Below are 18,519 nucleotides of genomic sequence, written 5' to 3' on the forward strand. Positions count from 1 at the left end.
AAGCATTTTTAACAATATTCAACATGTTGTGGTACACTTTTCTTTCCTAGATATTATTGTTAGTTTGCATCTCTTTTCCATGCAGCCCTTAAGGCTGTTCAACAAGAAACCTCATTATTAAATAATACACTAAGAGAAGAGCAGGGAAAAAGGTGAGAGACAGATTAAAGCTTTAAACATCTGCCACCATGAGTTGTCTCCCTGTGCTAAACACTACCCCTCCTTTCTGAGTCCAGGCAGTGCTAAGAGCCCTGGAGTGATGGTGCAGCTCTAGAAATCAAGTCAGAGAAAACCAAAAGTAATTAAGCAGTAAAAATTGTAGCTGGCACAGTTCAGCACTGGGTTTGCAACTGTTTCCACCTCAGTCTTCAACCCAAGAGGCCCAAATTGAAAGCACATTGTACAGATTGTTCTGGGCTGAAGACATCATGGTACTACAGGAAGAGACCCTAAATCCTCTTGAGGAGAGCAGATGAGACACAACTTTTGCATAAACCCATGGATAACAGTTTTATTGTCAAATTAAAATAACACAATTCAAGGATTCGAGTCAGTCATTCGCCTTGTAAGGGCAACGTGTTCACAGGTAAGATGCTGTTCCAAACTGACAGCATGTCACTTGCTGGCAATAGCCATGATTTGCTCCTAAAAGAGAAGAAAAATATAACTCATTTGTAAACTAGTAAGAAACAGACATTCTAGAAACCAGCTACAGTCTCTTTCCCTTTTACGTATATAGGCAAGTTTTGTCAGCCTTTCCAGACAAGTGCAAAGCACTCTTCCTATATGCTACCAAATTAAGGAAGTTGCAACATTCCTTTTGAAGCAGCAGAAAACAGAGGTGTTACCACAGGTTCTGTGCTCAGGGAAGAGGTCTTCATTTAGTTTTCTGCTTTAAACAGAGTAACAAAAAAAAACCACCTCTGAGCACTGAAGCAGCAGCATAGCCTTTCAGTGCAACTACTAAAGACATCTTGCCAGTGGCAGCTGCTACACCTTAGGATTTGCTCCTCTAAGAGCACTATCATGGTTCAACAGTGACTGTAACACAAAGGAAACAGGCCACCTGTATTTAATACGAAGAAGATGACTTGATTTGTGGAATAAAACATTCAAACCCAGAAATGAGGGTTTGAACCTCATGAAAATTCAGTGAAGGAAATCAGAACTTAGGCAGACAGGCTGCAAATAGAGGGTCTGTGTTTAAGACTGAACCTCCTCACCACTGCCTTCCTCAGGTAATTTCCATTAGAGAGACTTGCACTTCTGCCATGTGGGAACAATTTCACAAGGCACAAAACAGCACAGAAATGGGTAACTCATTTGAGCTGCACACCACATCTGTCAAGTGACCTGATATTCTTAGTGAAGATGAGTCTTCATAGCACTGGGTTTCATAGGGCATTTCTGGAATGCAGCTCAAGTTCCACATTTTCATGCCATAGCAAAATAAAGCCAAAGACTATGAATGACTTCTAACCCCTAACTACTGATACAGAGTATAGACACTTAGATCCCTTATCTTCTCTTGTGCTGCAAGAGCAAACAGTTGCAACTGAGCCATTGGTTATTTAGGAACTCCTCTGGTTCAACTGGGACACACAACCTCAGTTTGAGCGTGATTCATTTTCCCACCAAAAATGCTTCATTTAAAAGAAAAATGAAACAAACAAAAAAATCTTTACAGCTTCCATATGTTTCATGAATATTCTAGACTCTTCCTACAGCCTTCACAAAAGGGAGGTTCTTACTTTGACAGGAGGCAGGGCATTTGTTGCTTGCAATCCCCACGTCCTCAGCAATACCAAGGGAGCCAGCTTCGTGGAGTAAAGCCTCTTTAGGACATCAGTAGCAGCTATCAAGGAGACATTGTGCCTCTGACGCTCTGTCTCAAACTTTAAGAGATGTTTTAAGGACCCTGGAAGAGAGAATCGAATGCTCCTATTTAAACAATTGTGGGTCTTATCTACAGTCTTATAGCAGTCTTCACTGGCAACTGAAAACACAGAGAGCAGAGAAACGGTCCATCTTAATAAAGGCCTCCTTCTATCAGCCAGTGCTCTTCATCACCACTTCTTTAGCTATCATCCTGCAGATTTTTTTTAAAGCAGATTTGAGGTTTGTGGGATGAAAAGTGCATCCAAGACTCTCTAACTGCTCCACAGCCAATGGACATCAGAACAGTTTTGCTTCTAAGATGCTCGTGCCTTTCAAACACAAGACAGCAGCATGCTTAACCTGCAGTAGAGGTAATGCTTGTCCTGGTGTTAGCAGCAAAGGCCTGTAAGACCAATCATCTCACTGCCCTATCAGTGTCTTGGGTCCTTACCCAGATCGTTCCCATTGAAGGCTGCGGCACTGAGGTGATGAGCTAAACATGCAATATCACCAAAGCCCAGGTTTACACCTTGTCCTGCAAGTGGGTGGACTCTGTGTGCTGCATCCCTGGAGCAAGAGAAGGCAGAAATTTATATCCCTTCTTGAAGAAAGCCATAATGGCAGACAAACCCCAGAAGGGTCAGTGTAGCACTCCTCACCTCCTCACAATGAACACCTTACAGCAGCACACATGATTTATCCAGTACCTCTCTGCATGCTACGCTGAACAACCTGACTGCCTCTCCAGTTGTAAGAAGCAAAACAAAAGAAAGATAAAAAAAAGGCAGTTCTGAAAGGAAAAATTTTATATAAAGAGGTGACTAGCCAAAGTCCTCTCAGCCTATGTGTGGAACAGGCCTTGGTGGTTTTGTAAGTGACCTGAGCACAACAGGAGGTATATTATATCGTTGCCACATTTCACAGAGTAGAGGGACATCATGAACACACAGAAGTGGGATATCATCGAATAGAAACAAAATCAAAGTCCTTTTATGATCAGACTTACTTATAAAGGACAAAGCCAGACATATTGATAAGGGAGTCTTAGAGAAATGAAATAAAGTTTGGGTATGAAATTTAATATCATTTAACAAGCTATAAAGCACAGTGTGCTCCCAGTCACAAAGTGGCTCACAAGTTGGAAAGATGAAAAGCATCCAAAGTATAATCCAGCATCCTAGAACTACTGTAAGCGACCAGTGTATTGCAGCTGTGGCAGAGAAGAAGTAAATGTAACCTCAGAATGCAGAAGATGAGATATTCTCATGTTTCTATAGGCCACTGTACAAAAGCCTATGACATCCCATCTGGAATAATTTGTAAGTTTTGTAATTTGTTTCAAAAAAGGCAAGTTTAAAATCTCAAACTGGTACACAGAATGGATGCTAAAATGTTTGGGCAAGTACAGGGTCAGCACAAGATACTGGATTGTTTTACTGGACTACTCAAACCAGGAAAGGGAAATAATTATCTTGCAACTTACATCGAAAGCTCACACAATGGACAGACTGCTTCTCACACAAAAGGACTTTGTTGGCACAGGAGCACATGAGCCTCAATAGTGTCAAACTTAAACCACAGATTATTTCTAACTATCTAATTTGTTGATGCTGCACTCACATCATTTCTAATCGCATTCACCTGACTCACATGAGGGCTGCTGCTCAGGACCTTACCCAATCAGGGCCACGCGGTGCTGGACATACTCTGTTGCATGCCCCATTCCAAGAGGGAACATGGCTCGGCTCTCTGGATCCACTTTAGCAATGCTTGGGGGTAGCTGACGGACTGCACTCCCTGAGGGCCTCAAGAATGAAAGAGCAGATCGGAACATGGCCCCAGCAGTGTCAATGAAGTCAGAGTGGTTTACATTGCTCCACTGAAAAAAAACACACCAACCTTTACATGTTAATCCAAACCAGAAATACAAAAGAATCCAATTGAAAAAAAATCTAGATGAGCTCCAAATACTGAATTTTAACAACCTGGACAAAACTATACAGTAAAAGAAACTATCTTCATAATTTTAGAACAGAGGCTTCCAACTAGGATGAGTTTACCTTTCCCACCTTCTGGAAATTTAGTTCAACTAACCTAACTCTGTCCCAGGGGTTCATTCCTTCTTTGCTAAGTGCCTTTGAGTATCATCCTCACCAGGGGAAGGAACTTAAGAATCCACCTCTCCCATTACTATCCCTTAAGCTGTAGGGTTCCATTATATTTCTCATGATTACAACAAAGCCTCATACATGCCACAAGGCTGATACTCACAAAGGCAGAGTTGATGCTATCCACAAAACTTTCCTCATCCATAGCAAGAAGTTCTGATGCGTGTTCATGAGACGTAGACCAGACCAGAGAGCTGGCAGTGTCAGACAACTAGAGTTCCAGAGAATGTCAAGAGTAAGTATTAAGAAAAAAAGAAGCAAAAATAAATTATCAGTGCAGAGATCTCCCACTGCCCTGCCCCACACCAGTCCCTCTGCATATACTCCCCCAGTCCAACTTGCTGCAAGTGGGAAATACTAAGGATAAACTGAGAGGGCAGCAAGGAAAAAAAAATGCTGTAACTGAAAAGTAAAGTGTAGGGGGATAAATTCTTAAGAGACAGCAATACCACAGAAAGGCCCAGACAGGAACAGAATTACTAGAAAAGAACAGACTAAACATAAAAATTAAAAAGTAATAAATAAATACAGAGACCAGAAGTCATCTTACCGGAAGAAGTGCTATTGGCCCTGTAGGAAGGAACCTCTGCCATGCTACGTTATTGTTTGTGGCCTAAAATGGAAAAAAAAAAGAAAAAACCCAAGCGGACACTCATCAATTAGAGACCTGGATCACCTGCTTAAGGTGTTCACCTGCTTATGGAAGAGTCAATTAGCAGAATTTCACCTCAGACAAATGAAGAGTTGCCACCACAGCTGACTGGTCATACTGATGCTCAATGTTCTTAATTTCAGCTTCCTTCCGGACTACAGAGTTATGACCATCTGCACCGATCTACAAAACAAAGAGATAAAAAGCAACTTCTTCAGCAAGTCCTAAGAAAGCCAATATTCCAGTCTATAAACCTCAGCCTGCACAAAGTTATTTTATGTTTATTCAGAAAAAAAGGTTACCCCAAAAAACAGAAGAGGTGGCCCCTTCTGCTTTTGTCCAATTCATCACAGACTTCTTGCTTCAGGCACCGTGTCCCATAGCATCTCTGACAGCATTAGCCACTCACCTCATTCAAGCCCTCCACTTGGGTGGAGTGGCACACATGGAATCAGAACCAAATCCAGGGGAAAGGACTTGGGAGAGAGATGACGCCTGATCAACAGAAATGAAAAGCTTAGTTACCAGCAGTTTGGCCTGAAGTCTGCGTCCATCAGCTAACTCAATTTGGACCCAAGGGCTTGTGCCACAGCTGTGAGAGGGGAGGGGCCACGTATACCCCACTGCTCTGCTCCCGTAGAAAACCTCCACCCGGTCTGATGGGAACACAAAGTACCACAGTCATAGCATGATACAGGTATGAAAAAAGGAAACATAACTACAAAAGCAAAGGCCACGTGTGCCTTACTGGCATTGTAAGACCTGGCGCTACAATTCTCAAGGCACCCTAAAAGACCAAACCTGGCCAACCCTTTGTCACTGCAAGGCCTGCTCTGGATAGAAAGCTACAATCTTTTAATTAAATCTATTTTTGGAGAGACTGTGTTCTGGAGAACTACGTATGAAACTCCCTTTGTGCTGTGTAGCCTTTGGAATACAGATTCCTCCCTCCCCCCTTAATTCAAGAAACTGCTTATGTCTCAGAGTTATCAGGGCTACTCATTAGATTTTTCACTCCTCTAACTTAGGGCACATAACGGAAGACAAGTAACTGAAAGCTCTCTGCAGAAAATAAAATATTAAAGAAGTTGACCAGTACCTGCTACTACATCTAACTGTTTTGTGAGAGCAGACATAATGACATCGTTCTCCACTATATAACCCATGTCATCTAAGTCATCTTTCTCAAAAACGATCATGGCTTCTGAACAAGCATCCCACACCTACAAAGGAAAAATACATTACACGAAGCTACACGATGAAGAAGTGTTTCTCCTTTCAGGGACTATGAACGTATCCATCTTAACCGGAAAGGAACATGGCAATCTAGAAATACAGAACTAGAGGAAACATCCAGGATTACTGTCTGTTCCCAGCAACTGAAGTACCTCACAGAATTCTTTTCATACAATGGTCTAGCTGCATCTCAAAAACTAATTGCAACAAAAGTTTTTTATCGCTACTTTTTTTCTACATAATTAGTACATAAAGCTCCCCTACCACCTTGCTGTGGGATACCCCAGCACACAGCTCAGCCTCATGCAGCGCCTCTCTCACTCCCCCACAGTGGGATGGGCAAAGGAATTGAAAAGTGAGGTAACTCGTGGGTTAAAATAAAGACGATTTAATAGGTAAAGCCAAAGTTGTATGTGGAAGCAAAGCAAAACAAGGAATTCATTCACTACTTCCCATTGTCGGGCAGGTGCTCAGCCATCTCCAGGAAAGCAGGGCTCCATCACACATAACAGTTACTTGAGAGGACAAATGCCATTACTTCAAATGTATGTATGTATGTGTGTGTGCATGTGTTTGTGTGTCTGTGTCCTTTCTTCCTTTCACCAGCTTTTATTGCTGAGCATGATGCCATGTGGTGTGGGGTATCCCTCTGGTCAGTTGGGATCAGCTGTCCCTGCTGTGTCCCCTCCCAACTACTTGAGCACCCCCAGCCTGCTCACTGGTGAGGTGGTGGGAGAGCCAGAAAAGGCCTTGACTCTATGTCAGCACTGCTCAGCAATTGCCTGTGATATCAACAGTTTTCATCACAAACCCAAAACATAGCACCGTACAAGCTGATATGAAAATAATTAACTCTATCCCGACCAAAAGCAACACACACCTTTACTTTTATTTCCTGGCAAGTACCTCTGCCTCAATATCTACAGCTTCCATTAAGAATAAATGTTTCATCTTGTAACATCAAGACTCTGAGGATGGGAACTTGCAATTAGACTGCTACCCCCAAAAAAAGTAACAAGAATCATCATAAGCATAACCTGCCCTTTGCCAAAGTAAAAAAAAAACACTTTGGATCATTAATGTAAGTACTTCTAAGAAGTTACAAGAGACAGACATAGTGTATTTGCAGCCCTAAGGAAGGCACCTGCATTCGCTGGAATGGTTTCAATCTCAGGCTGCAGACGTGATCCCAGGCACCAAAACCTGAAAAAGGACACAAATGCATGGAAATACAGGTTCACATCTGACACTGAGACCCAAACAAAACTTCTCCCTCCCTGTCTATCAATGCCCAGACTCTGCCTGCGCCATCCCTAGACAGGGCCAGGTCTGCCTCAATACTGTCACAGCTCCAGCATCACATTGTTTTACTGTTAACACAGGCCAGCAGAAAAGAATCAAGTGCTTTCCATGGACAATGTGATTTAATAGTCAACTCTTTCTGCCCCATCACTGAGTAATAAAACACACACAAAATGCATGGCCATCATTGTTTAAAACATTTCTTTCTCCATAAGGAATCAAGGCTCAAATCTTTAAAATGAAAATTAGTCAGAAGTGAGTTACCAGACTACAGAGCACTAAGTATGTGCATCTTTTGTGAACACAGCATTCCAGATGCTGTAGATAGCACCTCACATCATCTTGCTGGGCTAGCGTCACAAATAATTATATAACAGATCAGACTACGATACCAGAAAACAGATCCCTGTTACCAATTTAATTTAATTAATCACCACAACTCGGCATACAGAATACTGAAAGACAAAGGCACACAATTCTGTTGAGTTTAGGATGACGGCAGCACATGTTCAAAGGGGGTTTGTCAAATTGAAAGCAGCTCAAACATACTGTTAAAAACACAAACAGTAGCAAACATACTTACTGCTTAGAAGGGTTGCTGATCCTGGGGAGATAGAACTGACCCTGTTACTGTAGGTGTCTGGCACATAGTTGTATTCTTTCCGAGGACCAGCCTCCAGCAAAGCGATCTTCTTATCATGGAAGTGGATATCGTGCCCTAAAATAAGCAAATACATGCTTTGCTACAACATTCCTGCCAAAAATCTCATTCCTTATTCCTGTAACAGCTATATGTTTCTGTAATAACACAAGAGTAGTTGCAAAACTCAATAAAGAAATGCATTTATGATACAGGTTTTGACCAGGCAAGTAAACTTCCGTATTTTAAAACTTCCTGACTACAATCCTGTCACTGAGACAGACAAACCTTTTGTAGTTAAAGCACAGATTAAAAGTTTTCTTTTTGTACAAAGTTCACATTTTTTTACAAATTTGTGCCTAGCTTCTTATGCAAGTTCGTTATTTAAGTATTAATAGGCAAAGTCTGCAATGCAACTCCATACTCAGAACACATTTTTCAGAGCTTAAACATAAACTCACCACTTAGAACAGGAGATCAAAATAAAACTTCTGCGCTCCTTAGCAACTACATTAATGTTTTCTTTATCCTTATATGCTGATAGTGGGATAGTACTAGCAGTTTAGACTTTTACTTTCAGTTAAAGAGAATTGAAAAAGAATAAAGAGATGACTCAAGTAGAGTAAATCACACTACCTGACTGAGCCATTCTTACTGCATCTGACTGCTATGGCAACAGAGCGGTGTCCTTAGAACATGCAGAGTTTGCTGCTACTGCAGCCTAATAATGGCAGTATCCTGAGCGTTTCCCAGATTATGCATAACATAACCTCAACTCTTCAAAGGTCTCAAACCTGCATGTTAGCCTCAGGAATCGCTGCTGGGGGTGGGAAATCCTTATGCTGTTTCATTTCCACTGTGGTCAACAACACAAGCACAGTAAGTGTGCAAGGCAAACCCTTACGCTTCCAAAGCACTTACTGCTCAAGACCTTTGCTCCCCCTCTACTTTGCACTCTTTTCTTTAAGTTTCTGTCACTATTACACCTTCTGAAACAATGTTACAAATAAACTGACACTACTCTCAGGATCTTTAGTGATACAGAGCAAACACAAATCCACTGAATGCAGTATTCCAGTGTCTAAATTACAGAGTTAGAGAATAATTGATTTCTCCGAATCAAACCTAGGATCAGAAAAATATTTTCAGCAATGTCTGAAATTACGCATTAGCAATTTAGGGGTGACTGTGTTTGACAGAATCACAAGTAGCATACAGAATTTAAAGTAATGGCTGCATTAACGTATAAATACATACACACACGTATAAATAAGACATGGCTCATCACAACGATCAGCTAACCAAACAGCTCCAAGTCTTCTTTAGAGTGATGTCACAAAAAGATGCAGGAATAACGAAACTCTACAAAAGGATCTTGAACATTAAGATCCTAAGTGATAACTACATAGTTACACTACCATCAACACATTAATTAAGGTCGAATTATAAAAGCAGCCGTGTGGGTTTTGGAAAAGCCCCAGTTTGAAGTTTCGCACACAAACCCCACGACTCGCTGAACTCTCACAGCGCGGTGCAGGAGATCCGAACACCTCCGCGACCTCTGCAGCAGGGGCGGGAGGAGACGCGGCCGCGATTGCAGCCCCGCGGGGCCGGCACCGGGCCGGGCCGATAGCACAGACAACACCGACCGCGGAGGGCGAAAAGGTCACCTGCTTACCGAGCACGGCGGCCATGGCGCTCCCGACCATGCCCCCACCAGACACCACCACATCGTAGAGCGGCGCGGCAGCAGCAGCAGCAACAGACCGGGACAATAAGGGAGCCCGCTGGCCGGCCAGCAACCGCCCACCGAGAGGAGCCATCAGCCCCCACCCGCACACAACCGCCATGGCTCCGGAAGTGACCACACAACGTTGAACGGAAGTAGCTCCGGGAAACCATGACAACGCAACATACCTAGGGACCAGAGCCACACAAAACACCTCTTCCCGAGGGCCAATGAGCGATCAGAGTGTGCTTTCCATCTTGGAGTCTGATTGGCTGCTGAGGCCAAAAAGGCGGGCCTAGGGCGCTGCCGGCTTCGCTGATTGGTGAGAAGCGGAATAAGTGCTGTTGGAGGACTGAGGCGGTGACCTGCGGATGAGGCTCGATCTTGGTGGTGGGGTTCAGGTAGCGCCGGGAGGGCGGAGGTTGGGGTTGCGCCCTCGAAACGGGTATGTCTCCAGTTCGTTATTTTCCTTGCAGGTGACACGGTATCCCCTCAGGCTGTAACGGACCGACTGCTGTGCCTCCTGCCACCGGTGAGGAGCCGGGAACGGCCTGTCGGGATGGGGGGCCAGCAGTCACCGCTAGAGCCGGGCTTACTGCACCAGGCAAAGTTATGGAATGATCTCGGGGTATTCGAAGAGGATGAGGAGTTGGAGGGTTTCAGGCAGGAGACAGCAGTCCTGCGTGACAAGTTGCGGGAGGCTCTAAGGTAGGATGGCAGAATGGCATGTGGGATTCCTACTGCTGCTGAAGTGGAGCATGAAGTCCCAAGATGCACATATATAGTACCAAAACACTAACCACAAGCATATTCACACACGAGAGGATGGGGCCAATAGGTGCCCAGATAAGCAGCGTTCACATAAAATGTGAACAGCACAAATCCTGTTCCTGCTCATCACCTAATCATGCTTAAAATTTGCTAGCAGTTCACACACATTTCACAGCATCCACCATTCAGAGCTGTAGTGTCTCCAACACGGAGTTTTCAGACTTCTTGTCTTTCTCAGTGAAGTTCACTAGCAGGTCACACACACTCTTACAAAGGAAATAATGTATGAAGAACAGCGTGCAGCAATCGCCAGTCAAGTGTATGGACCAGGAGCACATTTATACATGATTGGCACCTTCTGCTTCCCCCCTTTTCCTGTACTTATCCCACCCTTATCCATCTCAATCCTTCATTTTACCTGCATTTATTCCTTCCCTAAATACCTTGGTTTATTCTGTTTCATAATCACTCTCAAACATGCCCATAGAAGTTTGCTATTTCAATGAGACCCAGGACAGTCCTGGTTTGTTTTTTCTCTTGCAATCAATTATATGGTCATCCTAGTTACAAAGTTTCCAGCTGAACCTCTTAAGAGTTGCACTAACACAGTTCATTGCAATGGCTCTTTCATGAGAATCTTGGGAATGCTAGTGTTTGGTGCACTTTGTTAGGATTTGTGTGCCTAATTTATTGCCTAAGTTTGTCTTTAATGTTAAGTAGCTATCAGCCAGATAACCAGAAAGTTCCAATTTTAGGGATTACTTGTAGTTTTTTCTGGCAATGAAGTGCTAGCAGCAAAGTAAACTGCATTACAAAGCTAAGTAGGCATAACCACCATTTCATACATGGAAAACAGAAGCAGGCAAAGCTCTGCTCACCACCTTTGGTAGCAAAGCAAAATATAGAGCCTAAAAATGATAAACCTTAAGCTTGTCTTAACTACCAGATCACCTGCAGTGTCTTTCTTCTAATCAACAGTGTCTCCTATAAAATATATCTATTTTTTTAAATAATTTCACTTATTTCCCCTTCATGATGTCTTTGTCTTAGTCGTACATCTGGTAACAAAAGGCAGCCCAGTTCTTTGACTGACCTCACCTTGGACAGTACCTGGGATCAGCAAAAGCCTCCCTTGATTCGTAAATCCCGCTTGAGGCCAAAAAGTGCTTCCTCTCCCTGGATTCCTTCCATCACCATCCCTCAGCCTTTCAAAATGACTCTGCGGGAAGCTCACAAAAAGTCCCAGTTGATGAAGTCATACATGTTTCTTGAACTAGACAAACAGAAAGATGAAAGGCAAAGCCAGGATGATGCTGAATGTCAGAAACAGTTTCGGGCACAGCCTGTACCTGCCCATGTGTTTCTGCCCCTTTATCAAGAAATAACGATGCAGAATGAGATTCGCAGGCAAACAGCAACACAGAAAAGAAAGGAGCTGCTGCTTTCAACCCTGAGGCCCTTCAGCTTCCTGGAGAAGGAGGAGAAAAGGAAAGAAGCTATCAGACAAAAGTTCCTGGCAGCAGCAACCCCAAATGACAGCTCCAAACAGAAGCAAGCCAGTAAAAAAATTCCTAATTCTACTTATGGCCCACTTCTTGGAGATAAACTCAAAGGTAAAATGCCAGGGCTCTTCCTGTTAACTCCCTGCCTGTCCCTTGGTATCTCCATGCTGGGAGGTAGAATCATGGCTCATAGGGCATTAGCTGGAGTAAAAAGCCAGTGTCATTACATCTCCTTGTGTTGTCCAGTCTCCTGCATATCACTGGTCCTTGCATTTTATCTAGATACCTTTACAGTAGAGTGGCCACAATTTAGTAGTCTTGTACCCATAGCAGCAGCAGCAGTTCTGTACCACTCCCCAGATATGTGGGAACAATCAGCTCTTTAGACAGATTTCCACATCCCTTGTGCTGCAAATCATGCTAGCTTGGGAATCTTTCACTGCACTGGATTCCATACCTTTGATTAATCTACAGGGATATAAATGATTTGTGGCACAAATACGAAGACAGATGTAGTACCAGAAGTGTCCCAAGGTCTGTGCAGTATCTTGAAACTGACAATTTTAGTCCCATTCAAGTGATCTGTGCTGCACAGGACCCCTAGAAGAAATGTACTTCCTGAGCCCAAATGAGGCTGTTAGTTCAGTTTTAAAGTGATGGTGCAGTAATCCAGTCTCTCCTGCAGTTCTTGGATGTTTTCAGTTACCTTCCCACTCGCTCTCCACCTTCTTAAGTGCTAAACCAGTGGAGGAAGGTATCAGGACTATTCTGGTCAGAGGAACAGCAAAGGAAAATTTCCTGATGCTCACATTCTTTCAGATGGTTTAAGGTCCCCCCTAACCTGTTGTAAGTTTGAAGCAAGCAATGCAGACTTCATGCTTGAATATAGGAACTAAACCCGTCCTTGATAATTCTTACTGCTTTTCTCACCCCTTATTTTTTTTTCACCATTTCCCACTGATTTCTTCCTGAGTACACCATGTACATGAAAATGAACACCAGTTCATTTTTCATCAGAAAACATTCTGTTGTGGCATAATAAACTAAATAGATTAGAAAGGTAAAAGAGAGCAAAGGACAAGCTCCTGTTCTGTTTCTGGTATATGGGGAGGGAGGAGGAATAAGCATTTCATACCTCAGTCAGTTCAAAGTTACAAATAGACTCAAAAAAAGTCTTCGTTTGCAAACAGCAGTATTGATTTCTTTTTTTTCTTAAAAGCAAAAAGCCACCCCAAGGCCAACTGTCTGCATTTTTACAAATGTTTAGTGCAGCACAGGAAAGGAGTCACTTGAGACTATACATTGAAACCCATTCTTTCTATGAAAGTTTGTCACAAGACATGATCCATCCATCAAACGCTCCTCACTTAAAATCTTTTCCAATATAGACAAACACTGCTGAATCTTAATATAGAAAAGGCATCATCCATCACAAGTGTATCTGAACAGCCCATGTAGATCACGCACTCAACATAATGACGTAAAGTCCCAGGTGAACCTTGATTAACACAACAACCCTGCAAGACAAAGGTCACAAGTTGTCTGATACCCCAAAGAATAGGAAAGGGAGGAGAAGGCCTGTCCAGTAACTTACTCAGATAAGTGAAAGAGATACCTAGAGATTCATACCTTAGAGACTCTGCCAGTTTTTTCCTGGTAATCTGTGTTGTTTTTTTCTCCTGGGAGGCAGAGGAGAGAGGCTGGAAAGTAGGGAAAGAGAACACAGAATGTCTGGTCTGTCCTACATGCGTAGCTACCATCATAAAGAAAAGTTTACGGTTATGCAGTGGCAATTTCACAGCCTTTTATGTCACTCATATTCTTCTAATTGCTTTTCTTTTGATTCATTAGAAGCTGAACTCTACAGAGAAATACGCATTCAAATGAGAGCAAAGGATTTGCTTGAGAGCTCAATAGCTCCTATAGATACCAGCAACTATCGGAGGGAGCCTCAATCCCGAACTGCTGCTAAAACTCAGCAGGAAAGACTTGGCTTCTTGCAGGACAAAAGTTTCAGCTTCAAGCCAAGGATTAATCCAACGATACCAGATTTTGAAGGACTCTACTGGGCATTTCAGAGGGAAGCAGTAAGGAGACAAGAAATCAAAGAAGCAACTCATAATAAGCCATTCAAGCTAAGAACTTCCAATCTCCATGGCAGGCAGAGGCAGGCTAATGAAAAGATAAAGGTGAGATGACTGGATAGTTCTGCTTTCTCTCATCAATACAGCAACTTATTAAATGCACAGCATTTCTTTATGGGTGGTTAATGTCCTGTGACCTCCATCCTTGCCTTGGGAGTACTGCAGAATTGTGGGACAAACCAGAAAGCAAAATTCTAAACAGAGATAAGCTATGACAGCTCAGGCTAAGCCACCCTTCCACTCTCCTAATCATGTCTCCTTCCCCTCAGCCCCTCATATAAATTCCTACTGACAGAAAGGAGAAGAATGAGTGCATTGCCACATACCCCAACTGTTCTTTCTGGGGGAGGAACAGAGGAGATTCTGTGCTGTGAAAAATACACTGAATGAAGTTCCTTTGGTTTTTGTTGTTTTTTTTTTTTTTTTTTTTTTTTTTTTTTTGTGTTTTTTTTTTTTTTTTTTTTGTTTTTTTTTTTTTTTTTTTTCTTTTTTTTTCCAGGATTCTCAGCAGCTGTCCAAGGTTTTAGTGAAGAAAAGTCATTTTCCGTCTGGACTTTCCTCTCTCTCTTCCAATACCCTTCCAGTGCATATTACAGATGCAACTAGAAAAAGGGGATCAGCTATTAGGTAAGTAGAAAAGTTTGTCTACAAGGCCATACACCAGCTAATGACTTGATTTAGGAAAACGGTCAGTGTTTTCCCTCATCACACCAACTACATCAAGTATACATTCCCTAAATGTTTTTGTCTTCATTCTTTGCTAATTCTTGTCCTCCCTCTCAGTTGACTGGGGAGCTGCGCACTTGTGTGTCTGAAATTTCGCTTTTCTCCTTAGAGGACTACAAGAGTGAAGCACGTAGTCTGGCAGTCTAAAGTGAGCTCATTAGTAACTTTTTTCTATATAGATGCTCCCAAGATAACAAAAAGGAAGGAGGCAAAGAAGGAATTTATTGGCTAGAGAAGCAGAAAAAGAAATGTCAAGCTATCCAGAAGTCAGTGAACAGCCGAGCAAAAGCCCTGGATCCACATAAAAGTCTGGAGGAAACACACAAGGAGAAGTCAAAACAGAACTGGTCAGTATTCTATTCTTCAGAGAAATAATAATTTGTTCTACTAACTGGGGTGCATCAGATAATTCTTTAGGAGGACTTGGGTCTAAGAACTCTCCTAGCCTAAGTTTTCAACTGTCATACCCATTCCACGTCCATTTGTGGAATGGGATGTGACAACCCCACACTATTCCTTTCATATCGAACGGTTTCCTTTAGATTAATGTTTGTAGAAACTCGTTTGTACACACAAGCCAACTGAAATGTATAGTTTGGTAAAGCACACATAACATTTTCTGAAAATGTGAACACTGGTTCTCTGCTTACAGTCTAATAGTAAAGCTTTGTAATGGGTCTGTAATTTGCCAGCAGGATTATTTTTGCCCAGCATTCAGAATCAAGAGAAATACCAGAGCTATTTGAGGGATAGAACAGTTACTGAGATTCCTCATTCCTGATTAGATACAGTCAAAGGAAACCTCTATTTTACGGGCAACTTTTCCATTTTAGGGAAAAAATGAGAGAGAGAACAAAGGAATACAGAAAGGAGTTGGAAGAAATGCAGCTACGAGTCAAGAACAGACCATACCTCTTTGAACAGGTCACCAAGGTAACGGGTCAGAGTTCCAGAGTGTTTCTGGGCAACAGGATACATTGTCTTTCATTTAAAACAGGCATTAAGAAGTCTAGTCTCAAGTTAGTTCATGGATAAGGAGATGCACATGAGAAGGCCACCCAGTTTAAATTCCTTCCCATCACTTGAAAAACAACCACTCAGAGTTATTTCTTGGTCGTAGAGCTTTCTAGTATATATGGCAATCAAAAGACATGGTCTGATCAAAATCAAGGCTTTATCACACCAGAAATTACATGCACACCTATTCTGTACCCGAACACCACAGCCTGCAGTCTATTCTAAACTTTTTTTCTTAAAACCCTCTCCAGTTGAGCACTTTTTCTTTGTACTTCTAGTGCTACTAGAAAAAAACATTAATGACAGTTACTTAGCTTGTATCATATGCAAGCTCTACTCTCTGGGGTTGCATTCAGCACATCTCATCCATCACACAGGACCAACGGCGTATGTGTATTGTATTTGAGGTGTAGATACAATCTTCACTCTAAGTATCTTTTTCCCTGGGTTTTCCCTTTCAGTTCCATCTTCTTGCAGGGATGGTATCTGGTTACAGACACAGTGACAATACATTGACAATATGCTGATTTAGGATTTCTCAATAGAAAGTACCCTCCTCGGTCAGACTTTCTGTTCAGATGAGTGGTTAATGAAGGCAGAGACAAATCTGTATGATAAATATTGGTAACATTTCTGTTTGCCAGGTTGATAAGAATTCACCAGTATTGATAGCATTCACTTGTGTCAAGACAGGGTATCTATCCTTCCCTACAGAGTACCTTAATCTTTAGGAACTGGCCAGTCCCTCTGGTAAATGGTCATCTCAGACTACATAAATTTGCAAGGGTTATTTGGAGGCAGTGAGGATACAGTATCCAGGATGCTTGGTTTTCAGTTTCACGAAGATGAGCTGATACAAAGCTATTTGACAGATGCTCTCCATTTACTGAACTTCACTGTCATTAGTGCTTACAAATTACAAGCAAACACACTTCCAGAATTTCTCACAACCCTTTTTTGCACATATTCTCAATTCAAGTGTAAAAGGTCAGGGCTCAGACACAAGTATGTTTCTCTGGTAAGACTGGAATGCTGTAGAAACAGGAGGGTAGAAGAAGGAAGAAAAAAGAACAGCAGCAGGAAGAGCTCTGGCTTTCAGAGGTGTGAGACATCTTCCTAGTATTCAGTTTTGGTACTGTATGGATAAGAAATTTTTGGATTGGACCCTAGCTGTCCTTTTGTTCTCATTAGGGGTGTCAGCCATGAACTTTAGAATGACTGGACTGTTATGAGGAAGCCCCAGCTCTACATGCTTACTGTTTTAAGTTTTGATTTCATAGCATGATGCTCGTCAAGGAGCAGAACGTCACTACAGACAAACTCTCCAGCAGCTGGGGCTAAGCGAAGAATTTGTAAGGAAAAAAGGGAAAGATGCCACTGACCTGCTGAAAGAAGAATCTGATGTTCACAGGTAATAAAAACAGTGCAATACAGCTCGTTTGTCTTTTACTAAAAATATTTTCCTTGCTCCAGTTTGTGTCGTATAGTGCAGACAAAAATCAAATCAACCACATCACTTCTCTTATTGAGCATCATGGCTTCTCTTATCTTAATTCCTATGGCTGCACTCTATTTCTTATGCATGGGGCAAAGCAGCAGAAAGTGCTGCAAACCATTTCCAGTATTCTGGACAGTCACTGTTTCTGCAGAGTGCCCAAGCCTCGGGGTGAAAAGGACACCTGTACTGTACAGGGAGGAGAACCTCAAGAGGAACAGATTGGAAAGGAAATGGCAACGTAAGATCTAGCAGAAGAATCCATCAATCACCTCTTGATTATCTTGATTCTCCAGGTTAATCTTCAGGAACTTTGTGGTTTAGGCTGACACTACAAATTGCTCTGGGGTGAGATCTTAGTAAAGAAAAACAGACCAACTGCTGTTCAGAGCATGTCTTGTCCAATCCAGCAAACCTTGTGCTCTTAGTCTTCACAAGTGTTCCTTCCTTTAACAGGCAACAAAACAAGTTTAAAAGGTTGAACTACTATCTTTGTATAAAAGTAGATACAAAAGATTGAAGAGGTGCATCCTCTAGTGTCAGCTCCTTGTGTTTGTGCCACAGAAGCACACAGGAAGGGGAGAATGCTTTTCAGTGTGCCAAATGTTGGTTTGCATATCTGTGTGGTAGAATGCTGTTAAACAAGGTATTTCTAAAAAAAACAAACCAACCAACCAACAGAAAACCTTGGGAGAAGACTCAGAGGGACATCCTCCTCTGGTGTTAACTCTTTGTTCACTGATTACCAGCTCTGCTCCCTCCTCCCATAAGGAAGAAGGAATAGTCTTTATTAAAAAATCTCCCATATGTCATTATTTGAAACTGTTTTAACATCTTACCAATTTAGGCCATTCATTTAGTCTGAAAGACAACCAGAGTTATGAAAAACATAATTAAACAATGCATCACTTTGGATTGCTATTGTCCTAATTCTATCATTACTGTGATATCAAGGATGTAGTTTGCTTGAAGAAAGATTAGGTATTACCTGTCAGCACACTGCAAATGACTGGCACATCTTGAATGGTATTGTTCACAATTTACTTGGCTTCCTTTACCTGACAGTAATAATAATCCCAAGAATACAAACCCTTGCCACCTGGAATGTTTTCTTAGAATTATGGTATCAAAGCATGAGATTAAAAGATTTCTAAATGGTCATTATGTTTCTGCATTGTCCTATTTCTTTATCAGTCACCTTTTCCTCACTTTTTAAATAGAAACTGTGTCCCTCTGCATCTTCTTCATCTCAATCCATT

At 42.1% G+C, this 18,519-nt stretch overlaps 2 protein-coding genes across 2 annotated transcripts; one reads left to right on the forward strand and one right to left on the reverse strand.

Annotated features, from left to right (window-relative positions):
* Window positions 1–512: 512 nt before the first annotated feature.
* COQ6 (coenzyme Q6, monooxygenase) lies at window positions 513–9,726 on the reverse strand. Its single transcript, XM_057428622.1, has 12 exons — window positions 9,555–9,726; window positions 7,820–7,954; window positions 7,079–7,137; window positions 5,798–5,921; window positions 5,224–5,354; window positions 4,774–4,881; window positions 4,597–4,659; window positions 4,150–4,257; window positions 3,555–3,757; window positions 2,330–2,445; window positions 1,752–1,918; window positions 513–645 (listed from the first exon to the last, which is right to left on the reverse strand). The coding sequence occupies exons 1-12, from the start codon at window positions 9,724–9,726 to the stop codon at window positions 616–618; spliced, it is 1,416 nt and encodes a 471-aa protein (XP_057284605.1). The 3' UTR covers window positions 513–615.
* Window positions 9,727–10,153: 427 nt separating this feature from the next.
* Window positions 10,154–17,932, forward strand: FAM161B (FAM161 centrosomal protein B). Its single transcript, XM_057428606.1, has 8 exons — window positions 10,154–10,313; window positions 11,427–11,989; window positions 13,730–14,067; window positions 14,522–14,649; window positions 14,928–15,095; window positions 15,582–15,681; window positions 17,046–17,176; window positions 17,415–17,932. Exons 1-8 carry the CDS (start codon window positions 10,165–10,167, stop codon window positions 17,503–17,505), a joined length of 1,668 nt encoding a protein of 555 aa, XP_057284589.1. The 5' UTR covers window positions 10,154–10,164; the 3' UTR covers window positions 17,506–17,932.
* Window positions 17,933–18,519: the final 587 nt, after the last annotated feature.

The sequence above is a fragment of the Pezoporus wallicus genome, unplaced genomic scaffold (genome assembly GCF_028554395.1).
Source record: "Pezoporus wallicus isolate ANWC-B61680 ecotype Strahan unplaced genomic scaffold, APGP_CSIRO_Pwel_v1 contig_3486, whole genome shotgun sequence".
NCBI lineage: Eukaryota > Metazoa > Chordata > Aves > Psittaciformes > Psittacidae > Pezoporus > Pezoporus wallicus.

Coding starts and splice junctions, on each gene's coding strand:
- FAM161B (XM_057428606.1), top strand. CDS start 10,165: ATGGGGGGCCAGCAGTCACCGCTAGAGCCGGGCTTACTGCACCAGGCA. Junction 11,990..13,729: donor TCTTGGAGATAAACTCAAAG/GTAAAATGCCAG, acceptor TTGATTCATTAG/AAGCTGAACTCTACAGAGAA. Junction 17,177..17,414: donor GAAGAATCTGATGTTCACAG/GTAATAAAAACA, acceptor CTGTTTCTGCAG/AGTGCCCAAGCCTCGGGGTG.
- COQ6 (XM_057428622.1), bottom strand. CDS start 9,726: ATGGCGGTTGTGTGCGGGTGGGGGCTGATGGCTCCTCTCGGTGGGCGG. Junction 5,355..5,797: donor ACAGTTAGATGTAGTAGCAG/GTACTGGTCAAC, acceptor TGTTCCCATCAG/ACCGGGTGGAGGTTTTCTAC. Junction 4,882..5,223: donor GACTTCAGGCCAAACTGCTG/GTAACTAAGCTT, acceptor TTTGTTTTGTAG/ATCGGTGCAGATGGTCATAA.